The 11,349-nt window shown below is 39.1% G+C and overlaps 1 protein-coding gene across 1 annotated transcript; it reads right to left on the reverse strand.

Annotated features, from left to right (window-relative positions):
* Positions 1-1,316: 1,316 nt before the first annotated feature.
* Positions 1,317-7,851, reverse strand: LOC110719948. The gene is made up of 5 exons (XM_021898931.1): positions 6,937-7,851; positions 5,031-5,049; positions 4,739-4,949; positions 3,240-3,657; positions 1,317-3,096 (listed from the first exon to the last, which is right to left on the reverse strand). The coding sequence occupies exons 1-5, from the start codon at positions 7,275-7,277 to the stop codon at positions 1,317-1,319; spliced, it is 2,769 nt and encodes a 922-aa protein (XP_021754623.1). The 5' UTR covers positions 7,278-7,851.
* Between the last annotated feature and the right edge of the window lie 3,498 nt (positions 7,852-11,349).

An 11,349-nucleotide genomic window follows, 5' to 3' on the forward strand; every position in this document is an offset into this window, starting at 1 on the left:
TCTGCAAACTTGCTGATTCTGGTGAAACAGGTTTCCAGTGAAACTCCTTGAGAAAACGATATATCCGTTTGATGGGAGGAGTTTCGGAGAATAATGGAAGAGAGAGTGATAGAGCTAAGCATACCTCCTCAAGATCAACCTTAACCCCAATTTTTTTAAGTGGATCAATATAAGCAGACATATCAGTCCATAGTATTTATTATTTATGAAAGGAGCATCTGTCAGCTCAAGCAACTCACTCCAAGAAAACTGGAACAGGAGAGTGTCCTTTGGCAATTTATATCCACAGCTTGTCATTAGGAGCTCACTTTTCATCATGTTGTCAATGAAATTGTTAAGAAAAGAGGGACCATTTTCATCGGCCATAAAAATTTTCAAGCACTGTAGCAATGAAAGTGTGCCTTCAGCTGTCAAAAGTCCTTGTTCAATCGGCCTTTTCAGCCCTTTAGCAACAAATATAGCCCCTTCTTCCAAGCTACTCAATACACCCAGCATCTTCAGCTCTTCTTTAAAACCATATATTTCAATTCCGTAGAAAGAATCATCAATGAGAGGAAGATCCACAAAGAATGAAATAGATGCCCACTTTGAATTAAAAAGAATAGATTCTCCGGGCTTCTTGTGTCCATGTCGAATTTTTAAAAACTCCTCCTTAATCAAGCATTCACACAAATCTGCTAAAACACAAGACTTGGTTTTCTTCAACTCTTTGATGCAATGCAACAGGTTAATGAAAAGATCTGGTGCCACAGATGATGACAAAAGAGACTTCAATTTACTAATGACTATCTTCAATACATCTCCAAGATCAACTGCAACTCCGATTGCTTTTAGTTCTTCCACGTACAATTGTGTTCCTTCCCCATAGAAAGTTTCATCTATTATTGGAACTTTGACAATTTCCAGCAAACAGGCCTAGTCTGGTTTATCAAGAATTGTGGCTGAGGGGCATCTAAAACCAAAGCTTGTTTTCAACCAAGGAGTACTGCTGACTTTCTGCATAAATGGTGCAGCTGAAGATTTCATGTTTTTTAAGCAATTAAGTACAAAGTAACCACAATTAGAAGTCATAGATAAAGGATTTTCTGGAAAAGAAAGATGCGCTGCAGCCAACGAATACACCTCCAGTCCAAATTTGAGACCTAGAAGCTGAAGGTCATCAAGATAAGAATGAACTTTGCCCCCATAGAACATGCCATCAACTACCTGTAAACTAGTTACCAAAAATGCAGCTTCAGTTTCCGAATCTGACTCGAATAAAACAGAATTCCTAGGAGCAGCATAGCATTTACAAGTTTTCAGCCATCTGGCATTACTCATAGAGTCATAGTGTTTATCCATTGCTCATCTAGCATTTTCCTTTCCTTCAAGAAGCCAATGAATAAAAGAAGTGAGAATGCTTCCTCTCTTTTCATGGTAGTAGAAGACAAAACCTTGAAACGATCCATGATAATCTTCTGCACACCATTTATCCCACATTGAACACCAAGAAACGTCAATTCATCTATATATAACCTGATCTGATCACCATAAAAATTTTCTTCCACGATGGAGAAACCACTTAGAACGTCTTTCATTAATTCTAGTACTGCCTTTCCGCTTTCAGTTGGAATTGTGCAACTACTTGGACAGTCGACTCCAGTTTTTGTCTTCATCCACTTGCCAGAACGAATGCTTTCGATAAACTTTACTGGCCATTTTTCAACTCTGGTTCGGTGAAATCTAATCCAGCCCAACAGCAAGAAAGCCTGCTCCCTAGTCATTAACGAAGATGCTGCTGGAAGAGGCAAATTCGGAAGAGATATCTCAGGCGGGTCTCGGGCTGCAGCATTGAGTGTCAGAAATCTGAGAAGCATTTTATCAGGTGTATTCTCAGCAGCAAACACACCGTTTGCAGCATAAGTTTCTGATAAATCAATATAGTTTTCTCGTCTGAATGGATTCATTGGTCCAGATAGCTGAGCCCATTTACTTCCTGATGAAGTCACAAGCATCTCAGTTCTTTGGGCCCGTACACAGCCAGAGCCATCTATGACAGGTAGCGACCGTGCAATTGAAGAAATATCAGTGTCTGTCAAGAACTTCTTCTGCTTACTGTGAAACAGAAAGTGAGCCAACATAAGCACGCCATTTGACTCCCCTTTATGAGATATGTAATCACAAAGCATGGAGCAATATTCAAATGCTGAGCAAGTTTTCACCCCAGCAGAATAGAACAGCCAATTGGAAACTTTTTTACCTTTAGGGTGCCTAGTCAGAGCAACCTGGGTGGAATTAGGTAAGAAGAAAACTGGGCAGCCAAACTGAATATTGCACTTTTGCAGCCAGACGTGAAGTTCCTCCAGTACGCAGTATTGAATCTTAGTTTTCACATTCCTTTTGGAAACAATACTACACCAATCAATCTCACCCTTCTCATTGATCATCTTCAATATAGGGAAGCTCGCTATAGAGCCACTTATGTACTGGCTAATAAAATACAAGATATCAATGTACATGTCATCAGAAGCTCGAGGCACAAGATTGCAAGCAGTAAAGCAGTTTTCATGCCATGTAACTTGAGGATAGATACCAAGAAAGTCAAGACTTGGCTTATACTTATCTTGATCAAGAGAAGAATGCACTAGACGCATTTTCATGGAAGAAAGGCCAGATAAAGAGACCCCTGATTTGTTCATCTTGTTCAAAATCTCCTGAAAACTAGGGTCAATGGTAGCTGCTGAACTAGGCTTGCAAAAAGTTTTCTGATTATTGAACGTTTCACAGGGAACAATTAAAGCATCACAAAGGTTCATTCTGATTGTTTCTCTGACTTTATTAAATTCTTGAAATGATGAAGCATGAGATGGCAAGAGCTTAAAGGCCTCTGCGACACCAAACAAAGGTGAGCCTTGTTTGACACAAGACACAAAAGCACTGACAGATGCCACAGGCACGCATTCAAGAATTCCCTGATTCCATCTATTGTCAAAAACAATAGATTCCCTAGAGGAAGCAAGGATGAAATCAGCTTGAACAACAAAGGGGAAATTTATCACCATAGAAGTCGGGAGAAATGCAAAGACACCGACCAAAGAAGTCCCCCTTCTCAGCTTCCTGCCAAATGGAAAGGCTAGTGACAAAACCCATTCTTATACATCTGCTCTTTCACTGACTTTGGCTTGATCTGTCACAGGAAACGATTGTCTCCACAAGTAGTATTTGCACTTTTCTTCAGGAGCATCTGACTTCTCCTTCACTGAGAGATGAATAACTCTTGAGTCTGCATCTTTATAATTGAAACCTCATAATTGGTTTCACTGACTATTGATATTGCGGTCACACTGTCAGTCTTCTGATCACTGCAGTTCTCATGGACATACAACCTTCTCAATTTCGACAAAATCAAAAGTAGCTCAGGGTGAAGAGATGACAATTCCTTTTTTACTGGATTCACCTTGTCAGGCTTCAATGGCAGGATAATTGTCGTCGTTGGCAAGAGCTCTGACCCATACACAGTTTGTATTTTGGAAACAATATATTCATCAGAAATCCATTGAGGCACTATGTACCCAATGCCACACTCCTTGTCTGGCTCTTCAGAAAATTTTACCTTGTAACCATTGCTAATGATATGAGGCAATTTACTTACTAAGAAAACACTTTTAAATCCAATACCTGCAATAAACAATAATCAACTTAATATTAGTTAATCCGGACTATTAATATATTTGTTTGAGAACATTATGGTTTTATTTGTGATCAAAATAAGTAGAATAAGCTAAATCATACTATAAAATTACATGGTCAAAATAAGCAGAATAAGCACATACTATAAAATTACGCAAGAAGTAACATGTAACATTGGAAATATATATACTTCTTTTGCTTGGAAGTATATATATTTCTTCTGCTTTAACTCCTTAATCCCATAAGTGGGTCGGCTACATGAACCACCATGAGGACTTCCCAGGAAGTCACTCGTCCTAGTACTACTCTCAATCATTGTGGGAATATATATACATCGAAAAAAAATATTGGAAATATATAGGAGTTATAAGTCCTTAAGTAATGATGTGGACAAGATTGAAGTCATAGGTTGCATGGTCATTTAACTAAGACAAAACAAGTATTAATTGCCCTATACATTTTTCGAAATGTAATTTATCAGTAAATAGGGCTCGACAATCGGCCATTTCTCTTCTTCTTGGTTTTTTTTTTTTTTTTTTTTTTTTTTTTTTTGTGTTTTATCGGGAGAGTTGGGGAAAATGACAATTTTTAAAAATAGTAGTAATTTGCCAAATAATTTCTCTATGACCCTATCTCAAGGTAACACCAAGGGGGATAGAATACCCTGCCAAAAAACTCCCCTCCTTCCCCGAAAATAAGCTTTAGAGTATGAACCTCGGGACACTTAAGAGCTCAACTAATTGTCTTTGTTGGATTAACTTTTCCAATTCTTTTTACATTTTGTATAACCAGTATGCATCTGCAAACAATTTGTAAGACACATTGGAAGGCGTCTTTGAGGTGGGGAGCGAGGCCACTACTCCACCACCTCAATATCATAGATTATTATTAAATTGGAAGACATAACAATAACAAATTTACCTAGCATCTAATACAAACTATAATACTATTAACACATACTGAATTTCTGAGACGAAAAATTACCAAAATCCAGACATTGCATAATTAGAATTAAGAAGCCTTATATTAAAAAGGAGTGATTAAAAACTCTTCTTGTCATTTTTGTTACCTTTTTCACCAATGAAGCCTTTACTTCTTTTGCCTTTCTTCGTGGATTGACCCACACTACATATAGATTCCATGTTTTGCTTCGAAAAACTGACTTCATTGTTGAAAATTAAAAGGGTCTCTTGAGCTCCACTACCAGTGATATCTTGGGTTGTCAACGCAAAATCAAGGGTTGGTTCAACACTGTCTTCATACTGATTATCCTCTGCATTCTGTTTTTTTTTTTTTAACATAAAAAAACACATTAAAAATCCCTACATTATCCTTGAAAATCGTTAACAAAACTTGCCAACATTAAAATCATTATGGAAGCTACAATTCCCACAAAGAATCAGATTGTTCTTATGGCTGGTCTACAATGAGAAGCTTATGACCAACGCCAATAGGTTTCTACGACACCTAACTGCAGATCCTCGATGCTATATGTGCGGCTTTGTGGAAGAAAACATCATTCATATACTCAGAGACTTCCCAGCAGCCCATGTGGTTTGGAGAAAAATTGGTATTCCTTCGGATGATAAATGGTTAGTCTCGTCTATTCAGGATGGGATTATGCTAAACTTGGACGGCAAAATCATGTCAGGATGTGATGATTGGCCTAGCATTTTTGCCACTACTTGTTGGTGGCTTTGGCGTTGGAGGAATGAGCGTAGCTTTCGAAGTGAGGCTGACATTCCCATGGATCAATTGAGCTTCATTATGGCTCGAGTTGGTGATATTAGGCGAGCTTATGAGAATAAGATAATGGGGATGCACCCAGGCAAGAGGAAGAGAACCGAAACATTGATTAGATAGGAATTCCCTAGAGAGGGTTGGGTGCGTCCCAATCCAGATGATGCGTCTAAGGGTAATCCGGGGCCAGCCAGTGCAGGTGGGGTAATTTGTGGACATCGAGGTGAATTATATGAGCTGTTTGCTATGAACTGTGGTGTTTGTTCTTGCACCAAAGCCAAATTGCTTGCTGTGCTACGTGGCCTTGCCATAGCTTGGAATGGAGGATACCACAAGGTGCAAGTTACTGTTGATTCGGAAACCATTCTCCGAATGCTGGTGGAGCCTATACCGGCCACCTCTCCTTTTATTCACTTGATTCGCAAATGCAAGCTCTTAATTACACGCCATGATCAGGAGATTTCGATTGGACATACCTACAGAGAGGCCAACCAAGTTGCGGATTGGTTAGCTGATTTTGGGGTGACGTCCAGTTAAAAATTGGTTATGTTCGAGGCGATTTCAAAGGATCTTCATGCTGTATACTGGAGGACCTTAGGGGTGTGTCTAGAACTAGGTAGATTCCTCCTAAAGCACCTTGATTGTTAGATGATGCTAAGGTCTAGTAGTTAGTAGTTTGCTTTTTTCCGTTTTGTTTTTTGTTCTTTGGTTATCTTTTTTTTCTTCCGTTTTGGGGCTTGCCCCTCGTGGTCACCAGAAAAAAAAAAAAAAAAAATCATTACATACAAAGCATAAAATTTACTACTCTCCAAACGCCATACGGAGTATCTCAGTACAATAAATCTATGGGTTTTTTTTCCTTTTTTTGAAAAAGATCACAACTATATAATTCTTCTGTTTTTTAGATTACTCATTTGAATATGGATCTTGTTAACGAACGCCGCGTTAGATAAACATTTAAAATGCTTCCTAAAGTGGTATTAATTTGGGAATGCACGACAAATCACACATCAATCGGGGTGTATTAATATTCATTTTAATTTAATATTTTAGTATTTCTACTTTTAGTTGTCTTATCCAACGCCTTAGCTACTCCATATTCCATACTTTGAAATGTCTTTGGTAAATTTCCACTGAGGAGGACAAAATCGAGATTTAAACTCACGACCTCTTGATACATTAAGCTAATGATTGAATCCCAAAATTGGTTTCTATAATTTATCAAAAGTTTATAGATTTTGTGAGATGGGTTTTAAAATCTAAGATAAAAAAAATAAAATAAAACCCCAAAAAATCAAACATTTTTTCCCCATAATAATCTTTTAGATCAATAAAAATCAAACTAACTATCAAAAAAAAAAAAAAAAAAAAAAAAGACAAAGCCATCAAAACCCTCTTCTAAAATTCCAAACACAATAGATAAAATCTTGCACTTGGGAAACTCAAAACCCTACTTAAACATCTACACGTCTTCAAATAACATACAATTAAATTAAATAATAAAAAAAAAAAAAAAAAAAGTGTTACATTAAAGTGCATGCAACAAAAGACACAAAGCATGAATGTTTATGTGAAAAAAAAAAAGTAAGTAGAAAAAACCTGGATAAGCTCCATGAGAAAATCAAGGTCTTTAGTGTAAAGTTCAGCAGAGAGGCAAGTAACACTGTAACAGCATGATGTAAGTCTTGAGTAAGAGGATTTGGCCTTTTGGAACCAATTGAGAATTTTTTCTTCCGCAATACTTTTATGTGATCTCTTGCTATGGCGGTGGTAGTGGCGGTGGCGGAGGCAGATGCAACGCCGGAGGCAGTGGCGGTGGTGTGATCAACTGGGTTACTATGTTTTTGGCCCGTTATAGTTGTTTGCATGGTTGTTGTTCATATGTAGAATTAAGGGTTTGTGTTTATTATTGAAGTAATTTGGAGAAGAGACTTAAAATGCATAAAATGATCATGAGTTGTTTACTGCAAGCAGGATTTGGTATGATATGACAAGTCACGAAGAGTGTTGGAAGAAAAGATGTGCTGATTTTCTTGTGTAGTAGTACACTCCACCGTCTAATAGCATAGCAGTGGAGAAGTAAGGAGCCAAGACTAGCTCTCTTTTTTTTTATTTTTTTTGACGGGAAGACTAGCTCCCTTATCAAAGTTGACTAGTGTAATGATGACCCTTAATTGATTTATGGACCAAACCGCCGTCTTCACCTTATTTTCATTTAATCTGGTCAAATTATATTTTCTAATTTGATTTGATAGTTTTATTTAAACCAATCTTAACCTTATACAAAATATGTATGTTACCTTTTTCATTTTTAATTAACACAGTTAAAATTTGTACCCATGTTGATACTTTTTGTAATTTTCAATACTTATTTTTTTTTCTTATTAACATTCATACTTTATCACTATAAAATACACATAAAAAAGACCACACATTATCACCATATTTTTTGTTAACAACTTACAAGATAATGTGTGGTCTTTATTACCAAAAAAAAAAGTTATTATATCACCATATTTTTACACTAATTTATATATAAAAAATCATCAAATTAGATTTTGTTAGATTCATCTTATCGTGAAATTTTCATAGTTTTTTTTATATTAAATATATGGTAATTAAAAGTTCTAATCTGGTATGAGCGTGTTTGAATTTATTGTCCATATATAGTACTCCCTCCGTACCTCAATATGTGTATCACTTTTAACATAACACTATGCATATGCTTCACATTAACTTTGACGTGAAATTTTACTTATATATTAAAGCCAAATGTTAGTATCAATAATATGTAAACTTTTGTTCGATTAGTTTAAACATATGCTTGTATTTTCATCATATTAAATATTTATATTTTTGAAAGTTAAATTAATATAAGATTATAGATGTTCCGGGTGTAGTTCCGGAGCCTTGCTGGGGTTAGGCCAGGATGTCGATCGGGAATTACCTGCACAATAACAGTGGTTATGCCCTCGGGGGTGGCTTCGAGGAACCCCCCTCCGATGCTTAAGTTAGTAAGGCTTTTTGTGAATAATAATGGATAAGTGATGAAATGTATTTGTCTAACCTCTTTTTCGTTATACTTGGGTTATTATTTATAGTTGTTCTATTCTTGGTGCTGCAGGATGGAGCTTGCTAAGGCCAACATTGGTGCTAAGCCCCTGGGAGTTTATCCCCGACTCTAAAATGGAGCCCTCTGGGGTAAGCTGTGAGGCTGAGCCCCTGGGAGGTTTTTCCCTGCCTTGGACAGGATTGGCACGAGTGCGCACCCCTCAAGTAATGCTAGGATCGCAGGGCAGTCAGCGGGAGCTACCTTATACAACTAGCCCTTTAAGAGGTGGTCTAAGGCACTTAGGCCAGCTCTTGCTGGCTGGAGACATTCTTCTGCCATGAGGTTAAGAGCATAAAAAGAGTTCTACCGAAGCTATCCCATACAACTAGTCCCCCAAGAGATGGTACGAAGGACCCGTGTCGGCTCTTCCAAGTATTTGACTCCTGCCAGGTCATTACTTGGCTGGATCTGCTGACCGAAATCCTCCTCATACAACTAGCCCCCCCCCCCCCCGAGTCTCACATCTACACTCAGTTGATTTGAGTCTCAGAGAGTTCTGCTAGTGAGGTGCGTTATGCTGAACTGTCCGGGTGAGGAGTTTTGATTACTCCCCCTAAAGTTATTTCAAAGCGACGCGCTAAGGCTAAGCGAGGAGCTTTGATTAGTCCCGCTGAAGTTATTTCAAAGCAACGAGCTGAGGTTGAGCAAGGAGCTTTTATTACTCCCGCTGAAGTTATTTCAAAGCAACGAGCTGAGGCTGAGCAAGGAGCTTTTATTACTCCTGCTGAAGTTATTACAAAGTGACGAGCTGAGGCTGAACGAGGAGCTTTGATTACTCCCGCTGAAGTTATTTCAAAGCGACGAGCTGAGGCTAAACGAGGAGCTTTGATTACTCCCGCTGAAGTTATTTCAAAGCGACTAGCTGAGGCTGAGCGAAGAGCTTTGGTTACTCCCGCTGAAGTTATTTCAAAGCGATGAGTTGAGGCTGAGCGAGGAGCTTTGATTACTCCCGCTGAAGTTATTTCAAAGCGACGAGCTGAGGCTAAGCAAGAAGCTTTGGTTTTGTCAGACTGGATTTTCTCCTTTTTTTTTTTTTTTTTTTTTTTTTTTTTTTTTTTTTTTTTTTTTTTACTCCGTGGCTATGTTTAGTGGGTGGTTGGTTATCTACCTTTGTTGGGTAGGTAACTGCCATTTAATGCTAGTATTCAATTTTCCCTCTCCTCTTTTCGTATTCCGCGTTTTCACCAAACCAGTTTTCATCTTAATTTTGAAATCATTGTTCCTCCTTCTTTTCTCATTCACTCACTTGCCTTTTCCCAGTTACTCTCTAATTTGCGCAATTTGCTTGGGTGTCGCTCGCCGCAAGTTTGCCGTGAATTAGCCTTTGTTTGCTCCACATTTGTTGTTCGTTCCTCACAAGGTACCGCCTTTAAACCTTCTTCCGCCATTTTTGTACTTTCATTTGTAAAATTGAGCATGCTTTTTTTCCAAAGATCGTCCTTTTTCCCTTTGTTGTGATGTTAATTAGCCCCTATATACTTCCTTTCTTGTTCAAAGACCAATTCTTGCCTTGTTGTTGTCATTTTTGTCGCCATTGTATTTCTACTGTTCATTCTTTGATTGGTTATTTTTGTTGCCTCTTTATTGGAAATTTTTGCTCTTTTATCTTTTTTTCAAGTTTTGATCTTTTTGGCCATGTCGGACGCTTCTAATAGTCCAAATGATTCCGCCCGCACTTACGGCGGTGGTGGTGAGTCCGAGTCTGCTTCTTCTTCCGAGTCGACTCGCTCAGGTGAGCCTTCCAGGCCATCTGTCCCTTTTTCTTCTCCCATTTCTTGCTCAGTTGTGTCTCCTTCCAACTGCAATGTTCCAGTGGGGAGTGTGTATGATGCTGGTGCTTCTGCTCGCGTTGCTGAGCCCAGCGGCGGACACTCTGATCCTAGTGTGTTCCATCCTTATCTTCGTGGTAGGGTGCGCAGTAATACTTTCGACCCTTATTGTGAGAGGGTCTTGATGACCAGGGGGTTGTGCTGTTTCACTTGCTGTGTCTGCGACTGTGTGCTGCTCGCTATGTACAATTGGCAGCTGAGGTTGGGGCTAACTCTCCTGCTGATGCCTCTAGGAGCCCTTTTCCTGATGTACTTCCTTTGTGTGAACTTGCTTGGTTGGATGATATATCTGATGTGCACCATTTTGACCATTATGTAGAGCGCAGCTCCACTCCTGTTGATACCTCAATGGCTACTCCTCAACCCCAATCTCCTGGAGATACTACCTTGAATTCTTGTCAACCCTAGTATGTAGATGAGGTGGTCCCTCCAGGTGATTCCACCTTTTATTTGGACGACAAGGCTGACGGTCCTCGTCTCTGCTCCCTGAGTTCTGACTGGCGAATGCTGGCTGCCCGTTTAAAGTTAGCAGAGTGTGGGAATACATTTTATAGGATAGGAGATGGCTATGAGTTAGTGCTGCCTAAAGTTGGGTCCAGCCTTGCCAACCCTCCAGTGGGCCACATTGCCGTTTTTGCTTCCTAGCTGGATGTGGGACTAAGGTTTCCCTTGGATCCAACTCTAGACAAGCTGTTGCATGCCTTAAACATTACTCTCTCCTTGATTCCGCCTGCGTCTCTGCATACGCTGATATGTTTGCTTTGGACGGTGTGTTTCAAACGCTTACTAGAGTCTCTCTCTCAGTTTCATCCGTTGTTTTTCTTTAAACGGAGTGCTTCAAGTGCTAACTCTAGTTGGTTTTATCTTGCACCGAAACCTAAAAGAGTCTTGTCTTACCCCAAACTAGGCCGCTTTAGGGATTGGTAGGGAAAATTCTTGTGGATGCGCGTTCCGGTTGACTTTGGGTGCCCTCGCTCCTTTGGTTGTGTTAGATCAAAT

Source organism: Chenopodium quinoa, unplaced genomic scaffold (assembly GCF_001683475.1).
Source record: "Chenopodium quinoa cultivar QQ74 unplaced genomic scaffold, ASM168347v1, whole genome shotgun sequence".
NCBI classification, from domain to species: Eukaryota; Viridiplantae; Streptophyta; class Magnoliopsida; order Caryophyllales; family Amaranthaceae; genus Chenopodium; species Chenopodium quinoa.

Bases quoted from the DNA above. Each gene is read 5' to 3' on its own strand.
- LOC110719948 (XM_021898931.1), bottom strand. From the start codon at position 7,277: ATGCAAACAACTATAACGGGCCAAAAACATAGTAACCCAGTTGATCAC. The intron at 3,658-4,738 runs GTAACAAAAATG...TGTTTATTGCAG, and splicing joins AGGCTTCATTGGTGAAAAAG to GTATTGGATTTAAAAGTGTT. The intron at 3,097-3,239 runs GTGAAGGAGAAG...TCCATTTGGCAG, and splicing joins CAAGAGTTATTCATCTCTCA to GAAGCTGAGAAGGGGGACTT.